Source organism: Bombus terrestris, chromosome 1 (assembly GCF_910591885.1).
Source record: "Bombus terrestris chromosome 1, iyBomTerr1.2, whole genome shotgun sequence".
NCBI classification, from domain to species: domain Eukaryota; kingdom Metazoa; phylum Arthropoda; class Insecta; order Hymenoptera; family Apidae; genus Bombus; species Bombus terrestris.
In genome coordinates this window covers 1,066,108-1,087,529 of record NC_063269.1, presented here as the reverse complement: position 1 = coordinate 1,087,529, position 21,422 = coordinate 1,066,108, and the positions used below count along the sequence as shown (strand labels likewise).

The 21,422-nt window shown below is 46.4% G+C and overlaps 1 protein-coding gene across 1 annotated transcript in view; it reads left to right on the top strand.

Annotated features, from left to right (window-relative positions):
• The window catches only part of LOC100648043 (homeobox protein Nkx-2.5-like), a 177,172-nt gene extending 160,525 nt beyond the window's left edge, over positions 1-16,647 (top strand). The window contains exons 4-6 of the mRNA XM_003392856.4: positions 15-14,376; positions 14,494-14,582; positions 14,818-16,647. Coding sequence (XP_003392904.1) covers positions 14,082-14,376; positions 14,494-14,582; positions 14,818-15,588 — 1,155 coding nt within the window. The 5' untranslated portion in view covers positions 15-14,081 and the 3' untranslated portion in view covers positions 15,589-16,647. The remainder of the gene's footprint in view (positions 1-14; positions 14,377-14,493; positions 14,583-14,817) is intronic.
• Positions 16,648-21,422: the final 4,775 nt, after the last annotated feature.

Genomic DNA, 21,422 nt, shown 5'->3' with positions numbered 1-21,422 from the left:
GATATTCTTTACAGCTCTGAATATTACGCGCACGAAATTTCTCATAAATAAACGCGTAAACATTCACAGTCTAGAGAAAATGTTACAAGAGTCCGTCAATGTTTCGCCGGCTGATCGACACCCCAATCTCTACCGCGCCTCGATTCAGACGTCTTGTTCCACGCGACACTCCCCACGATTTCGCCGACAACCGGTAGAAAAATCAAAAGAGGCAGACGCGCTATCGTTCGAGAAGCAAAAGTTCCAAGAAGAGGGAAGAAGAGTAAGAGTGTCGAAGGCGAGGAGGACGCAAACGCGCGCGGTTTGCGCCGGTTTCTCGCATTCGGCAATCAATAACGGGCCTGTATGACAGGCGACGCACACGGCTCGTTTCCGAGAGCGTGGCTCCGCGACGAGATCGTGGGCCCCGTGCAGGTGTTGGTGCCCTGAACAGGGCACCGGTCGCGGAGCCGACAAAGGGCCCGGCAATGGGCGAGCTGCATTCGGCATTTGTTTCTGGGGATACTTAGATCGTAATCTCGCCGGGGTTCTGACTTTGGTGGTAGTTATACGCGCCGTGTCTACCTCTCCTTCTCTATCCCTTCTTGAATACATGAACAGACCCCGCCCCTTCCATCCTTTTATTCGCAGCTTCTTCGAAGAATCGCTACGAGATCGATAACGATCGAGGGAATAACGACGGTGATGGAAATCGAGGAGCAAAGTGGAAATTTCGGGGTTGCGTTCGAGTTTCGAGATCTTTCGCAAAGCTTTTGGGTTCGGTTCTTGCGAGTTTCTAACCCCTCAAGCAGCGGTTACGCCGTATACGTACGTCGAGTCCAAAGTCAGTCCACGGCAGTCTATAATCGGATTATGAAAATTTCTTGCGTATCTCGATGTTTTTGCCTTGGACACGTTGACGGACGAGATTGTGCCGCGTTGAAATCTCGAACAGTCTCATCTCTTATTAACCTGCTCGTCCGAACTAATCTTCTCCCGTTCAATAATAATCTCGATCCTCCGGTTAGTCGTAGTCCACTTAGTTGTTACAACGTGCATCATATACGCTGATGGCGGAAGATTCGTGCGATCGTAGAGTACGCATTCAGCGATGAACCGTGACGCTCGAGGAGTTAAGAACGTAAGAAACTTTGTTAACTACAAACGATACAAGAATACCGCTATATTTCAAAGTTCAACGCTATCCAAAAACTACGTGCTGTCGTTTATGAGCAATTAACCTGTTAATTGAATCATTTATTAAACAGAAACTTCTATCGACCTGGAATTATAGGTTAATAAAGTCGGATTAGCTTCTTAGATTGGCTCGATTCCTGCAAACGTAAATACTCAGCAACTTGTTTCTAGGGTTTCGAAGCAAAGAAATTATTAGGCGCCGAAGGCGAACAATCCGATCGTGAGCGAAGAATAAATTTCCTACGATGAACAGGTTAATTACTCGAAAGAAATATATTATTTAGCGAAAGACGAAGATTCTACCATTCACCGTTCGCTTTGACCATCGCTCTGGTAATATCGGGCGAGACGTTCTCAACGATCGAAAATCAGATTAATCGAAGATTCGCCACGAACAAGCAAAACATGACACGCTAGCGTGCGAGCGTTTTATGGGAAGTAGAAAGGTGGAATTTTCGCGCGACCCAACCGCGTCCCCGATCGAGTAGAGATAGAAACACGGCCGAGGTGAAATGCCCTCGCACACCGGCCAAGGAGGTTTACGGGTGCCTCGCGCACCACTCATTAAGCATGGTAATGCTCGTTCACCTTGCAGATGGTGATCGGTAGGTACCTACTAATTACCCAAGGCTCGTTCTACCGATGCTGTTAGGACGAGACCGTACGGGAACAAAGATTTCGGGCCCACCAACGCGCGAGATCGACTAATTAATTCTTCTGCGAGTGCACACGGGCCGGCGTTGCCCTCTCCGTGCCACGAGCGAGCCTCTGCCCGTATCTATCGAGAACCTTCGATCGCCCTCCCGACTCGTGGAATCTCCTTGAATTTCACGCGTTGCGATTAACGCTATCTGCGTGAATGCAGGGCGCTGCGACCAACGCCATCGCGGTACGTTTAAAAGTATTCCGTGCAAATATAAGCTATAAACGCGAAATACGAACAAACGATCCGACCAAGATTTCTCATAATTTGCGATAAATGATCGTGAAGCGCCGTTTCCAATCAACCATTATGTAAAGAATATACGATACGATCGAAACAACGATCCTTCGAGTTTCCACCAGTTACTCGATCAAGCAAAAGTAAAGTTTCCAACGCGTAGATTCAAATTGATTATGACCTGCTACTCCATGACGTTACGTAGTATCTTCGCGTAAGATGCTTCGACGTATCTGCACCACAGAAATCTGCCGTTAGGGTCGATCGATCAAAGATCGAACGTATCTTACAAGTCGCTCGCCCGCTCTTTCGCTCCGACTCCTTCCAGAAGCTTTACTTCTGCCCGATCGGGCTGTACCTCGGTGAAGCACCTCGGAAGACGATCTTTCCAATTGCGTCATCGTCAGCGTAACAGACGTGGAGGTTTTCGAAACGTTCGTGGCTGTCCCCCCCCACCAAGCGTCAAACGGGAAAGGCGGACACGGTGAAAGATTCGCGTCGGCGGCAATAATTATCCGGCAAGGGTCAAGTGGCGAGTGTCGGCCTGGGCCGTGAAGAAGGCCGCGCGCGCTGATAATTGACATGGCAGATCGTCTCTGTGCCACGGCGCAGACGGACGGACGAAACGAGCGGAAGAGAGAAAGACGGGACGATGCGGAGCTGACCGTGAGTCGAAGCGGAGAGCTCGACTAAATGGCCGTGCGATGTTCGAGCGCGGCTTGAAAAGACATTCGTATCAATTATGGGAGGTAAAGTTTCAGTGCCCCGCTAAGGAGTCCGCCGCGGAGACAGAGCAGCGCCTTTCGAGCCAACTGGCCCGCTATATATTACCCAGCAGGGGTCCATCTTACCCCCTCCACTGGTGCACGCTGCCCTAACCTGCGCCCTCCAAGAAGAACGCCGTCTATTCTCCTTCATCCACCTCCTTATTCTCCCCGACCCTCTCCTCGCTCCCTCCTCACCCTCTCTCTCTCCTTTTCTATTCTCTTTTTTCTTCTTTCGACGCATTTCTACCTCTTTCGTCCGTTCGTTCGTGAACCGTGTTTCTTCTGGCCGGTTTCTAGTACAAATTAAATTAATTTTCAAGGGGCCGACATTATTCTCTTATGAATTCCACATAGGGGCCGGGCCCCGTGACCCGTGGAATGGAGATGTTTTCACGTGCCGCTCACGCTCACGGGACGCTCGGCTACACCCTGGCCCGGCCGCCCATTAGTAAAACCCGCTTTCTTTCCTCGCTTTCTTTATACCTTGTTCATGAGCTCTATCTGCGCCACGGATCTCTGCCACGTCCATATTGCACGGGGATGGTCACCTTGGCGATAGTAGCGAGACGCGGTGTAGCTCGTGCCTTCTACCATTTTCACCGTCTTTCAACGTGTTGCGACACGAATAATTTTTCTTACGAAGTAAATTCCTTTTCGATCGTCGGGAAAACACTCGCAGCGTGGCTTGCGTGTTACAGCGTATCTGTTCCCAAAAAAATCTCTTACCACGGTAACCTTCTATCTAGGGTAGAACCTATCGTTCACAGCTTTCCACGAACAATTTCAAACCTCATCGACTGCGCAACCTCCCACTCGTCTCAGCCTCGTTCCAAGCGTAGAAAAACAAGAGGAAAAAGCAAGCTAGAAGAATTAATTTCAGCTCAATTTCCGATATCGGTCGTGCCTCGCCGTTGAATCGTCGAGAAGTCTGGCTTGAAATCACGTCTACGACCGAACGACGGGGTCAAACGTCGCGATAAGACGACCCAACGTGCTGCCAACGCCGAGACGATAAGCAATTTGTAACGTTCGGTCGAAACGGTAAAAAAATAAAGAGCGAGGAAACGGGGGAAAAAGAAAAGGAACGGCGGACCGGGGACGCGGGAAGGGGAGCGGAGGGTACGGAGGAAAAAAAGGAACCGTTCGGTTGGCAGCGACGTCGGCGAACAGATATGGAGCGTCACGGTCCCGTCGGCTCTTGCCATGATGAAACATAAATGTTACTCCCGCTTGTGTAATTCATGTCTAAACTATTTAGATAAGCCGTTATCGCGTACAAACGAGCCACAAACTTGAACCTCCACGCTCTCGCCACCCACCCTACGACGCTAACCCCCCTTTTCTGCCCTCTGTTATCCGCGTTTGCGTAATCTCGATCCTCCTTCTATGCGGCCGTCATCGTTTCCCTCGCACCTCCGTCGAATCGCGTCCGACGATTGTTTCGTCGTTACAGCCAGATTAGTTTCATCGTCGCGTATTATCGACCAACGAGAACTCTTCGGCAGTTTCTAAAGCGTTTATATCGCTTTGGTCTCGAGCATGCGTTTATTAAGAATTTGTATCCGATCGGACGTGGAGGAAGAACAGACAGGTTTCATTATATTCGTGTTTAGTACGTTACAAGTTGGACAGATAATTTGAACTCGATACGCGCTATTTCAACCGTCGTCGGGGTAAGAAACCAAAGGAACCTCTTTGTCACGCTGGTGATTTCGTTGTGCAACGCGCGCCGAGTTATCGCGATCGAATGAATTTAGAAGCTGTTGCCAAAGCAACGTTATTTCCGTACGTATGAATAGCTGCTCTGAACTATCGCAGCTTCCGACCGTCGACCGTAATCGACTCGATGTTAGATACCCTTTTGATCGCGTCCTTATTCCGAGAAAAGTGTTCCATTTATTAATTGCAGCTGTACAAATTAAAATCAACATCTACCACAAAAAAAAAACACATACCATAAACGACACTCGGATAAGTACTCTTCCTAAAATCCATTGATCGTCGCAACGAATTGACCGTGCAACCTCGCAGAAATCAACCAATCTATCGCAATAGTTTTAAGCAAACTAGCCCAGCTTTCTCTTCGAGCGTGTCGACTAGCGCGATCGAACGCCACGAAGAACAACGATCTTGTTAATTTCCGGCCGATGAGACGGAAACTTAATTAACTATCTAATAGGAATAGAGAAGGCGAGCGTTGAAGGAAACGCTTGTAAGCCGTACGGCAAGAAAACCGCGAAATGATGCGAATCAAATCTTACGCCTCGGTAGACGTTAATTACATAGTAACGTGACCGAGGCGCAAGGCCACAAAAACGATTTCGAACGAGCCAACAGCGATTTCCAGATTACGAGCGCGAACGAAAACGAGTTCTGCCGCGATTAATCATAGATCGATTTCCTTGCCGCTCGGCCACCGCTCCTAGTAATATTTAACGTAGTCAGCACGGTGCAAGCAACGCGGAAAGAAATCGAATTACACATCAACGATCTATCGATCTATCGATCGAATCTATCGACCGATCGATCGTTGTCGCTGTTCGACGCCGATATCCATGTAATTGCCAGCATTTTATTTGTCCCGTTGATAATTAATTGGGAAACATTGATTAGAGAATTAGTTAACTCGCGATTATCGTCGCATAGTTTGTAGTTTCGACCGATAAGAGCAGATAGATAAATTGGAAAATTAATACAGGAAGTACGTTCGAGATAAGCATGGCATAACTGTTGCCAAACAAACTGGAACGACGCGAGCGTTGCATTATTAAAAAAGGATTTAACGTTTTCAAAGTTCTCTGGTCAACGCGATAAGATTCGAGCTAATCGATAAACGGGGACAATTTTATCGTATCCGGATGCGGACAGTGAGTTTTGGATGCCGACAAAGCGAGTTTGCCTATGTAAAAACGTCGAGAAACGATGCCAGTTCGAGGCTGCATTATTAAAGATGAGCTCGTAACAATATCGAACCGGCAGACAAATTGGACCACCCTGGGCCTACCCCCTGGTGCACACGACGCGCTGTCCAAAACAAAAACCATCACCCAAGCTACCAGCTGAGATATCAAGATAACGACGATCCCGACAGAGGAGCTTGTCTTGTACGCGAGGAATTCGACTACACGATATTTTCGAGGATTCGTTCGACCGTCGCGTCGCGTCGATCGATACACGCTACCCTGTAAGAGAATTCGTTCCGATTCTTCGACTTGCGGCCACGAGAATTACCGAAGCACTCTTCGATGCAACGAGCAAAGAATCGTGAAATTCGGTGTTGCCATCGTAAACAGATATCCTTGACAAATAATAATTTTGCGTATAGACGAGATATCGATCGATCCTTGTTCACCCCTTACATCGACTCGATATATAACTATATATATAATTTTCAAGCAAAAGAATTTGCAAATCTATAGGACTATCGTGGCCTTTTATCGTAACGTAGGTCGAACGCCAAGAGGCAAATTAATTAAGTTGAGAAAATGAGGGGACTTGGAAATAAAGCCTGTCCGTAGTTTGCCAACTTAGTTTCGCGTGTAAGCGTCGAAGAAGTTGGTACGATATTGCCACGAGCTACGAGGACGCTTATTAATCGGCATCGCTAGAGCTCGATCACCCTGCGCAAATTACCCAGAAGCCTCGAATCACCTTAACCGGTAAACGAGACGCTAGAGATGCCGACGCGTTTCGCTGGCCGCGCACGTTCATCAGAAAACGCAGTCGGTGTTGATTTATTCTGAAACGCGCGTTGATCACCGTCCACGCACACGAGACACCTTCGCAAATTACGGAGGATCCCTTAATGATTCTCGGTGCACGCTCGGGGACGCTCGCAATCTCCCCTGATGACAGAAAGGTAGAACAGAAAAGAATGTTAATCTCCTATTCTCTACAGCAGCGTCTCGATTTTTTGCCCTGCTCCCAGCTCGCCCCTTCTGGCCTTATTTTTCGTGATTTATGACGCTTGGAAACGCGGGTCCGACTTTTTCTAGGCCGGTCAGCCTCTGGAACGGTCCAAAGGTCCCGGCTAATTTCGTAATACACCGATTCGTGGCCGCTGCTCGAAATTCATTAACGTCCGATAACCGATTGAGATATCGCCGCCAACGTTTTCCCTCGTTAACGATCTCGCCCTGTCGACCCGTGGGCCGATCGTTTTTCTTCAACGATAATCCTGCTTATTGAATTTCTCCGCATCTCTCACTCCTTCCTCCCACCCCAGTTTTATTTACGAGACATTCTGTCCCCGAGATTTACCGATCACCGACGGATATCATTTCGGGTTACCGCGTACGATTGCGATGCATTACGAGTTACATGGTTTCTTTTTCTTTGCATTCGATATTCTCTTCTTTGGGAAGTTGGTAAAACGGCTGCAAGAATATAAGAATAACTTTTAAAACTTTATAAGGTGCGCCAATTGTCTCGTTAAGGACTCTGTCCAATTTGATAGTTACAATAACGGTTTAATCGTCGGGGGACACAAATCGGGATATCGTAAGGTTTGTTAGTTCTGATCATTTAGGGGGTTGAAGAGTCGTTGGAAGAAAGAGGATGTCGCCATCTGGTCAAACAACGGCGAACGCTATCGAGAGAACGACCGATGAGGGATATCGTTTGAAACACGTATTGACGTCGGTAAAATAGGTTTCTCTGTTCCGTTCGCAACGTTGACTTTGGAAAACGTAAAAGGCGATCGAGTATCCTCGGTAGATAAGTCGACGAACGACTGACCACGCGTAACTGACGATTTCAACCGATAAGTTACTGCTCGAGCAAAGTGTACTCACGGAATGACGAAATGTAAACGTATGTAAAAACAACTACCATATACATGCGTACAAAACCTTCCCGAAACTTAAAAAATAAAATTGACTAACGCGATCAATCTCCGCTTAACATCCGATATAATTCGCATCATATTTTTAATACTTTATTCGATGTAACCAACTTTAAACCAATTTTAACCAAATGGATCCGAAAGGAATGATGGCAAATGCGAAAGATTTCTATCTGGATCGTATTATCCGGATAATCCCGAGTATCCGAAGCATTCGAACCACTTTAAGGGACCAATGAAAGTTGACGCTAAAAAGGATCGGAGTTTGTTGACACGAAGTTCCAGTAAGGTAATCCAGGGATCGGAGATATCCTCAAGTGGCACCATAGACACGCTTCCCTGCTTCTTTTTTCCTTACGGAAAGAAACAGTCAGAACGTGTCTTAATTTGACGTAAAGTTTATTAACGGCACTTTGACGTTCCGTCCTTCCACTTAAAAGTTTACAGATTTTTTCACGAAAGCAGAGACAAGACAGCGCTCTCGGTTCTATCCATCTTCCGCTGGGACGTAGCTTCGGAAAAACTTTCGTTAATTCATATCGGCTTGTGTAAAATAAACTTACGTAAAAATTATACAAATTATACGTAAAACATGTAAAATATCTGTGTAGAAAAGACAGGACGCTTTATTTTTCAGAGTAGAAATCGCACGATCCGTTGCTGGAAAGGAACAATGGCGTTAATATCGCTCCCGCGTGTCCGACGTCGAGAATACGGCGATCTCGCGTCCTGACGTTGACCAGAGCACGTGGATCGCTCTTGTCTTAGCATTTAAGTATCGAACAACAAATAGAAGACGTCGGCCGGCTATCCAATTACCCGGTTGTTCGCTACCGATGCCAGCAACATTCGTGGTTATAAATAAACGACGCGTAACGCGTCTCGCCTCGACCGGCAATTAACCCACCGAATTATTACCCGCGTAATTAGTAATCGACAGATCGTCCTTCGACCCTCGTAAAATTCCAGTTATTTCGAAGAATTAATCGCAGGAAAAATCGAGGCTAAGATCGATAAGATAGAAATGAAAGATTGCGACGGATTTAACGGAGCGTGAGTCGATCGATCTGTTGCAGGCTTGGAAAGAGCAGTTTCTAGGCTTAACGAGAGAAAGAAAAGGCGCAGAAAAAAGAGGGAAAAGAAAAGGCGCAGGAAGGAACGAGTGGCCAAGCCGTATCATCGAGGCGAAGTTTCTGGCAAACGTGGCTGCGTTTTCGGTTGCAACGCAGAAAATAAAAGGAGGGATGCGCCCGTCTAGACATCCAGATCCACGCAATTGTCTGGCTCGCTCGTGAGAAAACTTCCTAGCTCGTCTAACTTCAAAAATGCCCTCTCTGGACTCTTTCGACACAATGGAGCGACTGCACGTGACCCTCTCTCCCGACAAACGGTTGGTCTTTGCCTCCGTTTTCCTGATTTCTTGGCGTTTGTCAAACGGCGCCTGATTAATTAACAGACTTGGATTCGATGGATCGCGAGAATTCATTTGGACGATCGTGGCTAGACGAACGAATAAATAAATATTTCTCTGTACCTCGCGCTTGTTGAAATTTTTACTAGACAAAGATGATCTGGTACTAGGAATATTAACTCACCAACTGATTTATAAACTGAGAAAACCAAGTACGAAGCTTGAAAGATTTGATATCACCGAATGGAATTGCGGATATTTGTCGCTTTCTAAGTAGAATTTTCTTCGTATTGTTATAAATTTGTCTTCTTTATAGCAATCGAACATACGCAGAATGGTCAATTACATTTTTTTTTTTTTTTTAATGGAGTTGGAACAGTTGAGAATTAGAGAAAGGATTGATCCGATACGCATCTATGCACTTGGATCGTTGCAATGAAAAGAGGGACGGTTTTTCGATTTGCCGCGAGATAGGCCACGAATATATCGTGATTCTTTTGTCAATTCTTGACAGGGGAACAACAAGACGGACGAAGAGGAAGAAACCTTCCGATCACTCTCATTGCCGAATGATGACCGTGTCGCGGTAATTATACGTAACTTTTCACGGTCGTTGATACAAGACACATGGACGATAAAAACACTTCTTCCGGTGTGGAAACGACCTGTCGGACTTGTCTACCGGTGGTGTTGTCTCATTGCTAGTCACGTAAGGGAGGGACAAGGAAGAGAAAGAGCAGATCCTGGAAACACGGGCCCTCATGGGCGGCATCCGACCCCCCACGATTCAGGAGGCTAGACGATACGGCAACGTGCGCTACGGGATTTTTCTATAAACCGTACACGGATAGTTGGCCATCGTGGAGGCCGCATGCGGCTATTTAGACGAGAGGCGACGGCACAAAGGACCCTTTTGTACGGGCCAACACGGCCAGCCCGTGTTGCAACTGGACACCACATTGCAGCAGAGAAGAGAGCTTCACGATCGCAAAGCCTCGTTACGCGAGCACGATTCCGCGCGAGGAAGGAACCACTTGTCTTCTCGTGCGCGCGGAAATCGTTTCCCGTTTTCTAGCACCATCGCTAATTACTCGCTATTTTCCTAGATAAACGTCGAAAGATCAAAGACCGGAGATGACGAGTTCGAAGCATCGTGTTTCATCGTTGATCTACATCGTATATTTTATACAGTAAGAAGATCAGCGATGACATTTACCGCGTAAGAGACATGGAAAGTAAAAAGAATTCTCGTAATACGAAGCAACGTGACATTATCGAATGGTAAAGAAGCTGCGAAGAAAGAATGTCACTGAGCCTGCTATTTACTCGAATAGATGCGATCGTTCAATTTTCGACGGCGATCTTTCGATTCCACCATAAACGAACTACAAATGAACACATTACGAATAACATTATGAATAAAGACCCTATACTGTGCCGTCAATCTTACGTCAATTTCATCGGATCGAACAAGACTTAATTCATTAGAATCTGCACATACGCGTTATAAGTAAATACACCTAACCGATCGACCCGTATCAGATTTCATTCAGTCTCGATTCCCGCAAAGTTGCAACTTCATTTTCGCGTTTTAGCGATATATTCGAACATCGTACGTTCAAATATATATTTAAATATCACGCCGAGAGATCTTGGAAAGTTAGAAGGGCGAACGAAGCTGGTGCATTTGAGGTAGTCGCGTCGAGTAGGCAAAGATTGGAGAGCTTAGTAAAAAAAAATGGCCGAGATTTTCCAGATCTTTCCGGGGAAAAAGTGCACGGTCTGTGGAGAATTGTTTAAAAATCGAGCGACTTTGGGGCGCGGTGGCTTCACACGACGCAAGCTCTCCAGACGCCGGCGCCGCTTTCCCACAATTAAGAAGGCGCCTCGGTATCTCTTGGCGCCTACCATGCATCACACGGCCACACATTCACGCACGCATGCACGCACGCGCCGTCTCCGTGTAATTCCGCGTACTTTCCACGCGTAGAATAATAAACAGCCGTCTCGGTTGGCAAGGGTTGTCGGTGGTTGCTATTCGTTCGCGAATTAACAACGAATTCCGGAGCCTCTTAAACCAGACACCATTGATATTCAATAGCTGTTTTGCGAGAGTTGTAAGCGCAGAGTGTTCGGCAACGAACGTTTCTCGATCGACGATTTTTTCCATCACTGTCGAATCGCGCGTTTACTCGACACGACGGATCAGATCCGCAGGCTAAAAAGACGTTACCCGTTAGATTTAAGCATCAGATTCAACTGGAATCAAACGTTTATTAAACACGAAATAGTAGCACGCCAGAATAATTTACTTATAATTCTCAACGAGAATTGGTTGTAAAATTCTTCCTCTAAAAGTCTTCCAAATAAAAAAAAATTGCTCGTTCGAATAACGGATCGTAGAGAATTTTGCGGTTTCTCGATGAGAGGAAAAATTTGAAACATAACGCGCAGAGTAATTAATTTCTCAGTCGGCGATTTTGTTGAAAACGAAGGCATTGCGAATATAAATTGTCAATTGGCAAAGCGTCGTCGGTGACTGTTTTTCGGTTGCGAATCAGCGACGAGTGCCGCAGCTCCGTAACGAGACAGCGTCGAAACGAAAGATCTGCTTTCGAAGAATTTTAAACGCAAACTTCTCGGAAATTTTGTCGAGAATATCGTCGATGATCCGTAGGATATTGGACGATAGGAACGAAGAGTACGATTAAGTTTTTCAAATCCATCGACAAGCGCGAGAGGTTTGCAAGAAAAAAATATACAAGACTGGATGGTGCGCTGTTTCGGAAATTACACAAAGGACCAGGTAGACCGATCGAGACTTAAACAGGCCAATTTTTCGAATTCCAAATCTTTAGGACCTCAAGCGTCAAGGGTTCAGTGTGTTCCGAAAGACGCATCTGGTGTATGTTACTTTCGACTCGTCGATGTCGCGGGCTCGGGGATGAACCACGAGGATCTCGTCCTGCCGTCGCATCGGCCAAGAAAAATGAATTGTTTTGTTTTCATTTCCAAGCCCGTTTCGAACCCGTCCCAAGCCCGTTCCAAGCCCACCAGCGATCCCGTCACGAAATCGATACCCCGTGATCGCTATAACTTGTCACCCCTGATGAGTTTCGTTCGTTAAAAAATTTGACAGATATCGTAGCTGCAAAAGAAGAAGAAGAAGAAGAAAAAGAAGGAGAGGAAGAAAAATAGAAGCGAAACTTTCGAGGATGAATAAAAATTTGTGATTCGATCCAAACGTCTTTCAAAGACGCGATTAATTACCGATAAATTTCTGATTTATGCAGCACTTTTGGTCGATGGATTCGAGTTGCGAGGTAGGGGGATTACTGGCGAGACGGTAGAAGGCGGTAATCACGCGAATCGAGATTTAATCGCCAGTTTTAGAAGCCTCGTTCACGGTATGTCTGGATTGGTTCGATTGTTGGAGCATAGGCGGGCCTTCGGTCTTCTCCTCCGCCCCAACGTTAGTCGCCGCGTTATGGCTGACCCACGGCAAAAACCGATTTGCCATCTCCTTGATCGACCCCGCACTTCCGATCCTCGTAATTATCATGCGACGCGAGGATGAGTCGAATTTTTTTCACTCAACCGAGCTCCGACCGATTCTGTGCTCCGATACTTTGCGTACAGACGGGGAAAACACGCTGCATGGAATTCGATGTTACCGCGCGTCACCGACGCTCCATAGCTTGTCGTACAAGATGCTTTTGTATAAACGTTTGCCAACAACACGAGCTCGGTAACCGTACTTAACCCCGAAACTGTATTTAGGAAGTCGTAGATAGCCGGCTCCCAATGACATTCGAGAATCTCGTAAAAAGGGCATAAAAAAAGAAACGATCAACCATCGAAGCTCACCCCTAAAGCCTCTATTCTATGGAAACATCGCCTAAACAAGTAGGAAAAAGGGCTGGAAATATCGGAGACTACCGTATACAATCGATTAAAAGCACATCGAAACTCACTAAAGTAAAGCGAGACGAACGGGAGGAAAGCAATTAACTCGATTTCGTACGCCCTAAACTTCATCCCCGAATTATGCAGTTATGAAAAAAAAAAAAAAAAAACAAGGAGGAAGGATCCCCGCTCGAATAGTTTGCCTTTCGTCGATTATCGCAAACTGCCTGCAAATTATTCATCGACCCAGAGACAAATTAAAATCTCCAATCGGAGGACGCGACCACCCCGTAGAACCGATGTTTGCGCTGCTCTACGAGGCTCACGGACGTGGTGGGAGTGTGCTGGTAAAAATCAGCCGCGCTCACACGCACACCCACCTCCTGTTCCTGTGTGTGGACCACGGAGGAGAGACCAACACTTGACTCCCTCTGTCAGAGCAAGTCACATTGTGCGTCTGCCCTCCGGCCTGACCGTTCGACCGTGGCCATCATCCCCCGAGAAGGCGATTCGCGGGCGTTCAAGGTGGTGCTCGCGCGTGTCCACGGTTCCAACGAGTCGCCCGAAATCTTTATAGTTTCGTTCGACAGCCCTTGCCCGTAACGATATCCTTTCGCGACATTTCAAACGCGATTAACCCCGCACGGCGGACGAGAAAGTTGGCTCGAGTTGTCATCGGAGATTACCGTTAGTTGAAGTGGACGACGGTTGAAGAGTCGGTGGTTGGAAGCTGGGGAATTATCGTTGTTCGAGCACGTCGTCCGAATGTCGTAAAACGTTTTTTAGCGAGTTTCATGGCTGAATACCGGGCTTCTTCTAAACGAAGATCGCGCGAGTTCTTCGAGTGGCACCGTTCTTTTGGAGGACAACGATGAAATCGTAGAATTTGTCGTCGACGAGCAACGACGAAACGGGATTTTGGTACAGATCGTGCATGTGTTCGAAAAGTGACTGTTTTCACGATCGAAGCATCGGAAAGTGAAGTTTGTCGTTCGAGTATTTGCAAGAGTCGTCGACATTGCTCGAGAATGCGTTAGAATGTTGCCTTCCTCGGTCTCCGGAACCCCGTTCAGCGTCCGCGACATTCTCAGCGAGGATCAACAGCTCGGAATCATGGATTGCTACCCGTCTGTCCACCATCAACATCAGCTTCAACAACAACACGTGCCTCAGGAATATTACGGTTATAATATCGTGCCGGACAACAACTGGGACGTGGAAAAGTTCAAGGAACAATCGATGCCGACTTATCCTCACTATCCTGACTTGGGTCACGTTCATCAGTTGAATCAGATCGCTGCTCCGTACCAGGATCCACCGGTTACAGAGGACGGTGCGTAAGATCGGTGTATATCGTGGCCGATGCTTTGTCTTTGCTTCGCGATGCTCCGATGTTTTATCATCCGTTCGATCCATTTTCTAGCCATACAGTATCGACAATGTTTTACAGGTAACGTGGTTACATCGAGCAAGACGGAGCTGCGAAAGAGTCAGTCCGGCAAGAGGACAAAGAGGAAGCCGAGGGTGCTATTTTCTCAAGTAAGTTTATGTATCGTAAGAAATAATAGTAACGATCACGGACATAATTTTTACCGATAATTTTAACACAATAATTTAAGCATAATTTTTTCAATGTAACACTTCAGACAATTAAATTTCCCAGCAAGACTATTTTCGTTGAAACATCCCCCTGCTAGATGCAGTTTCGTTCGTTCTTCCAGCCCTATTCGAATTCCGTTAACCTCGACCGAAGATTATCACCGATTTCTTACAGAACCAAGTGTACGAGCTGGAACAGCGATTCAAGCAGCAACGATACCTAAGCGCCCCAGAAAGGGAACTACTGGCTCAAACTCTGAAACTGACCAGTACCCAGGTGAAGATCTGGTTCCAGAACCGACGGTACAAGAACAAACGCGCGAGGTTAGAGGACGCGGAGAAACTTCAAGCTCAGAACGCGAAGAACCAGTCTCTGAAGAAGATCCACGTGCCGGTATTGATCAGAGATGGTAAACCAAACATCCAGGAATCCTACAATCCTTCGTACTGGTCCAACATCAGGCCAGAGCTCGGCGTTTCGATGCAACCGGACTTTCGAATGAACGAAATTCGACCGAGCCCCGAATTCAGATCGACGAACGACATGAGGATGGACACGAACATCAGTCCCGAGTTTAAAACAGAAATCGGCGCCGATGTCGCCGGAAAATCGAGTTTGAACGGAGAGATACAAGCCGCCAGACAACACGTTCTCGTTAGCTCGGATTTCCGAAATAATTTGTCGACGGATCCTCGAGCTACGGTGCACGATTGTCACAGGCAAATGAAAGGGAACGCGAGTGGCAACGAAGCGGCGCCATTTCCAGATTTGAAGAATATTTCCACGGAGAGTAAGATCATGGTGAGCGACGGAAGACCGGTGATGGACGTCTCCAGCAGCGATTACGGATTCTCCAATTACTTGGGTCCGGCTAACTACCAGATGCAGTACGTCAATTACATGGAACAGGTGCCTATGGACCAGAATCTACAACGATTGTGGTAGGAGAAGATTTCGAGATTTCAATGTTCTACGCTGTGTTCTCTCTGTTATGTATCAACCGTGTCGTTCGATCTTTGATCGAGTTAATACACAGTAAGTTTACGTTCGTAGAAAAATCGAAGCAATTTTTCGAAAGGACACGATTGAGCACGCGGAGAGATCGGAAAAGCTGTATTCCATGAAATTAGAGGATTTTGCGGTTCAAACGAAAGTGTTTTACGATTAGGGTCCCGCTTTCGATTCGAGTGCGTCGCGGCCAAAGCTTAGATGTTAGGAAATTGTTCGGCATCGTAAGTGAATCGAGATATTTCGAGTATTATTTTTGTAACCGATGGTTTCGGCCTTCCGTCGCTTATATCGCTAATCTTTCGGACTTCCAAGTATAAGTTATGTTCGTCGAAGTCAAGTTTCTAACACTTTGGTAGTCGAAAAGCGAGGTAAATAGAAAAATAAAAAACAGAAAGTCGGACAATTTATCCGCAAGTCTCCGATGCTGTTATCCGCGAGAATGACGGTTGACAAAAAATGGAGAATCGCGTGACAACGTTACCAAACAGGTAGCCAAGGAGTAATCGTGGCTGGTGCATCTTTTAATCACCGCGATTGCGATAGCCTTAAGTTCGACATAGTTAGACTGTAAGGCCTACAGGCAGCTGTATTTCATTTTCTTCTTGTTTTTCCCTCCTGGTTCTCTTGTAGTTAGGTAAGATACTCTCCCCTTCGAAATAGTAACGCGCCGCTCAAGAAGCCCGAACGGAAATTGCTTCAAGTGGCTTTTGCGGAAACATCAGTTACTTCGTATTCCGCAGACCTCGCCTTTCTCGTAATTCTATTTCTCTTTTCTCTCTCTTTTATTTTTTGTCTTTTTCCTCTCGGTAATTCGGTTCTTTAATCCGTCGAGAATACATTTACAACCGGAGAAATCGCGAGAACTTTACTTCGATTATCGCGCAACGATCGTTTCTTTCGGTGGAAAATCTGCGATGCTACGCTGCACTTTTGTACCAAAGTTCACGATTGATTGCGGCAACAAGGATACGAGAAAATAAATAAAACGAAAGAAACGACTAAATCCTGGAATCGTTTTACTTCACCTTAGCCACCGTTCCCAAAGTAAAATACTCCTTTTCTAAAAATATCGACGCATCGAAAGCGTTGCTCTTGCCCTATTAAAAAATTCCGACATCGTGAGATCGATCGATCCTCGCAAACGTTGCGCCAAATTTCAACACGAATCTTTCTATACGCGCGGTTACGGCGTTTCGCCGCGAGAAACATCGTCTAGGTCGATAAAACAAAAATATGGCGAAATGGCATTTATAAATAGGTGAGTTCTGACAGCTTGAGCGAAGCCATGGGTTAGCTTTTAGGTTATCGCGCGAGCACGACGGGTCATCTGGCAGTCAAGTGCCTTCACATAGACGATTCATCGTCGGCGTAATCGTTGTTCATGGTGCTACCGCCGCCATAAAGGACCATGGGAACAAGCTGATAAAAATGTCGCTGCCGATGTTGCAGCCGGATCGCGCGGTGTTTCCCATATACGGCCTTTCCACCTTCCACGACTAGCCCGAGACCACCCTTCCGAAACGGAGAGTCGGCTCCGCCCCTGGCCGCACCTGCAAAGCACCTGCCCGCACTTGTTCCTCGAGATCGACTTCCTTTCGGTGGACGTGTTCCAGATACGCTTCGTCAGGCATCCGCCTACGCGTTAATTTTCATTCGATAACGGACAAATCGTACGACGAACAGGATTTGATCTGTATAATACACGGAAACGATTAAATATCTGCGAAAATATGAAAGATTCGAGAAAACGTTGTAAACGAAGGTTGGACGGAATAGTTAATCAGTTCAGACGGACAGAGCTTGAAAGTTCTTGGCAAGATCGAGCTCTAAAATGTCCTTCGTTGCTCGTTGCATTTGCTTTGTCGCGGCTCTCGTGTTTTTCGTACAAGCCATCTTTCGGACACTCGTCTACTTTTAAAATTACTGATGACTGTCTTCCACATACACGCCTATCTATCTGTCTATATCAATCGAAAACTGCGTCGTGGTGGCGTTTGATTCAATTAATAAAAAATAAAAATACGACAGAATCAAGCAATTTGCGAACCAAATGGAATTCCTTCCGCGTTCCCAGCCTGAATTCTGAAAGCCCCCATTAGAAGGAGATCGTGTGTATTCGCATAATCAATCACCGCACGTTAAACTTCGAAACCCGATCCTATTTGCCTACGAACGGATAGAAGGCATCGCAGTTCGGTGAATATCCATGGAACGCGAAAGGGAACACAAAATGTTGATGCTGTTCAAATAAAGACGGGAGTGCATATGCATAGAACGCGCGGCGAATCGTTTGCATTTATTTAGAGACGACCGCGTTTATCCTCGACTCATTAATCATATCCTATCTATCGTATTTCTTTCCTTCTGCTAACTTCGATCGAGTATATTATTTCAACGAATATCGAACCGACGATCGAAAGAACGTGTAATTGCTTGGAGTAGAATTCTATTCGTAAACGAGTGGAATTCAAAGATCGTTCTGGTACCAAGTTGAAGTACTTCTGGATGGATAATGAAGTACGAACGCGCATTTTAACGATGCGAAATATGACGTCACTGACAGCTAATTATAGCGATGACGCTCGTAAACCGAATGGCACAGACGATTTTGTACTTTTTATCCTTACTTCGAAATATATTTTGTTACACCGACGCGTTAAAACGTCTAACAACGTTTCTGCGATTCTCTTTACGTTCCATTACATGCATAATTCTTCGTGCAAATCGTTTGTGGATGATCTGTTATACCGATGAAGGATAAGCCAACTTTCCGTAATATAGATATCTGTATAATCGGTCGAAAGTACAGCAGGAACGCTCCGAGATCACGGACGAGATACAGACGAAACTTTATCATTGACTAAATATATAGAATAGGCCTGACATTCAATGCCTTTTCGTGTGCCATATGTTCGCGTCTATTCTGCTTTTGGTCAATGGCCGTACTTCTATCCTCGGTCAATATCGGAGACGTTCGTCTTATCGACTGCGGTAAAAGTATTTCAGAGTTATTTCATCGGGTTCCCTTTTCAGCGCACTCTATGTCGTTCGCTCGAAAAGAACAACCTGATTTTTGTTAATATACAAATCGAGTCAATTTATCACGAAACTACTCGGTTCAATTTTATTGCCTTTTAATGTTCGACCATTAAAGCGTCGTTCGATAGATTATTTGTTACATTCCCAATTTTGCTATTAATTCGAACGATTGACAAATAATTAATCGGCGATCGTTCTTTAATCACCGGTCGTATTACGAAGAAAATTTTGAGTCATCGGAAATAGCCTCGCTGTCATTCGTCTTTGAAATGCTCATTAATGCTAGAATCGGCCGCTACAAACGGCCGAAAATAGTACCGATAAACTAGCCAATCCGCAAACTACCGGAACCATTAAAAGAACAGGAGTTTCTGCTGTCATCTCGCCGTGGCACAGCAATCAACTCGCCTAACAAGCGATATAACGTGTCCTGATTCTTGGATTTTGGTTCGGTTATCCAAATATTAGTACGTACATCTTCCACAAAAAGAACCTGCGCGATCTTCCAGCGATAAACTAATCGGTCTAAATCGATCCCTCGATCGGAAAAGGTTCCAAGCACGATATAAATACCGCGAATAGGAGAAACAACTGAAAAATCAACATTCCATCTCGCAAGAGAGATCTCTGTCTCATCGAACCTAACGCGAACTTTTCGAAAGCTTTCGAAAAACAACGGCGGAACATTACGAAACAAAAAAGCGTCGAGTTTACGGGCAGCATCTCGGCAGAAAAGATTCATTGAGCAATTTCCTCGGCTTAAGGGGCGAGACGTAAGGGGTGGCGAGAAAACGCAGGACTCAAAGGTAAACGCAGAGAGGATGAAACGGGAGGAAGAAGTAAATGAGCGAGAGGCAGTGGCGGCAGCGTATACTAAGCACTAATATTACATCTCTGGACTGACAGACGTGCGGACTTTAAAACCCAAGACTAACAAACAGTTAGCAGTCATCCGGTCTTCTTGTTTTTATATTCTTATGCCCGCCCATAGAGCGCACGCATCGCTCCCTCTCTCTCTCTCTCTTTCTTTTTCCCTCTCTTCGTCTCCCTTTCAGCTCCCAGAGATCTTCGTTACTTTTCGTGTCGTCGAATGCCAGTTAAACGCCATCCACGAATTTCCTGTCTGATCTTCGAGGAACCGGCATCTATATTCTGCCCTTGGCGTTTCGCGTTTCGCGTTTCGCGTTTCTCCACCCTTCCGCAAACCATCCGCGTCTCGACTTCGGCGATCTAACTTCGTACTTTGGCAAACACGACCAGATCTCGTTCGGATCTTTACCGATCGAGACGTCTTTACCGATCCGAGGGACGCTATTTATAAAACGCGTGGTCACAGCGTGGGAAACAACGACTTTGGAACGGTCACGATTGCAGCGATGAAAAGTGGCTGGAGGAGTTTCCACGGATCGGAGGTTGCTCGATCGGAGCGGCCAAGGCGAAAGGAAATATCCAAGTGGAACTCGTAAGAAGGCGAATCGCGGGGGCGAAGGTAACGGTGTTCGTACGGAACGGGTAAGGAGGGGCTGTGGGGAGGGGGAGGGGGAGGTGGTGGGAAGGGATGGCTGTTCTCGTTCGAGGGTAACTGAAATAAGGTATAATTTTCCGCGCCAATTAAGGTCTTTAAGAATTGCGACCAATTGAGCGGGAGGGTCAGAGCTTAGCTCTAGGGGAGAGATGTACCGACGAAGTCCCCCTATAATTTATTATTGATTAGATCGAATCGAGAAAAAGAGAGCCGCGACCGTACGGAAGACCGTAGTCCGTCTTCGAGATCGCCGTCTCCGAGGCGGCACGTTCTCCGTCTATCTCCTCTCTTTGCGAGCCTGGAATGGCTAATAGGGAAATGGCGGACGTCGTTTTTCCGGTTCGATTACCCGTCACCTGCTAATTGCCGATCCCTGTGCGCCGATCGATCCCGCAGAAATACTTGCCACGAGGGTGCCACTTTTAAGAACAGGGACGAGCTCGTCGACTTCTCGGGCGACTTTTCGTACGCAGTTTCTCGTTGCCCGAGATAACTCGCGATACACGAATCGTACTCGTGATCCTGATCTATTCGTAGATCGATCGACATGTATGTAGCGGACAATCACTTTCACGCTTTGATCGTAAATCGAAGAATAAAAGTGATCTATGCGTCGTTCGAAGGCTCTTTCTAATAACTTTTCAAAGGACAGATATTTCTAATAATTTCGCTCTTGATAAGTAAGAACACGATCCGTCCGAAAACGATTAGTCGGAGATTTTTTTTTTTAGTCGAAATGAAACGAACCAACGAGGAGAATTCCAAGAAATATGGCGGAAGGAACGTGGAATTATTTCCTCGTCGATATCTGGAACGCGCGAGGCCATCATCGGATCAAGTGAGGCGTGATCCACGCTCCTGTGGTTCACACTTAATTAAACCTCCATAGGAACTCGGCTGATAGCACGTGGCGGACAATGCTGCAAGTCTTTAGCGGCGATTGTTATGTAAAGCACACCCTATATATGCACCGCTCGTCTCCTCTCGACTCGATACGAGACGAGAAGTACGTACGAACCGTAACCGTCTCTATCTACCCACATCCACCAGCCAGAGTAACTTTTTGAAAGCGTTAGACACGATTCACGAGCGACCAATTGCTTGGATTTCTCACCTGTGAAATACCGATTTTATATTGAAAGAGCCAAGCCTCCAAGCAGCTGCAACGGTCGAGAGAAACAGGGCACGCGTCACCGTTGCAGAA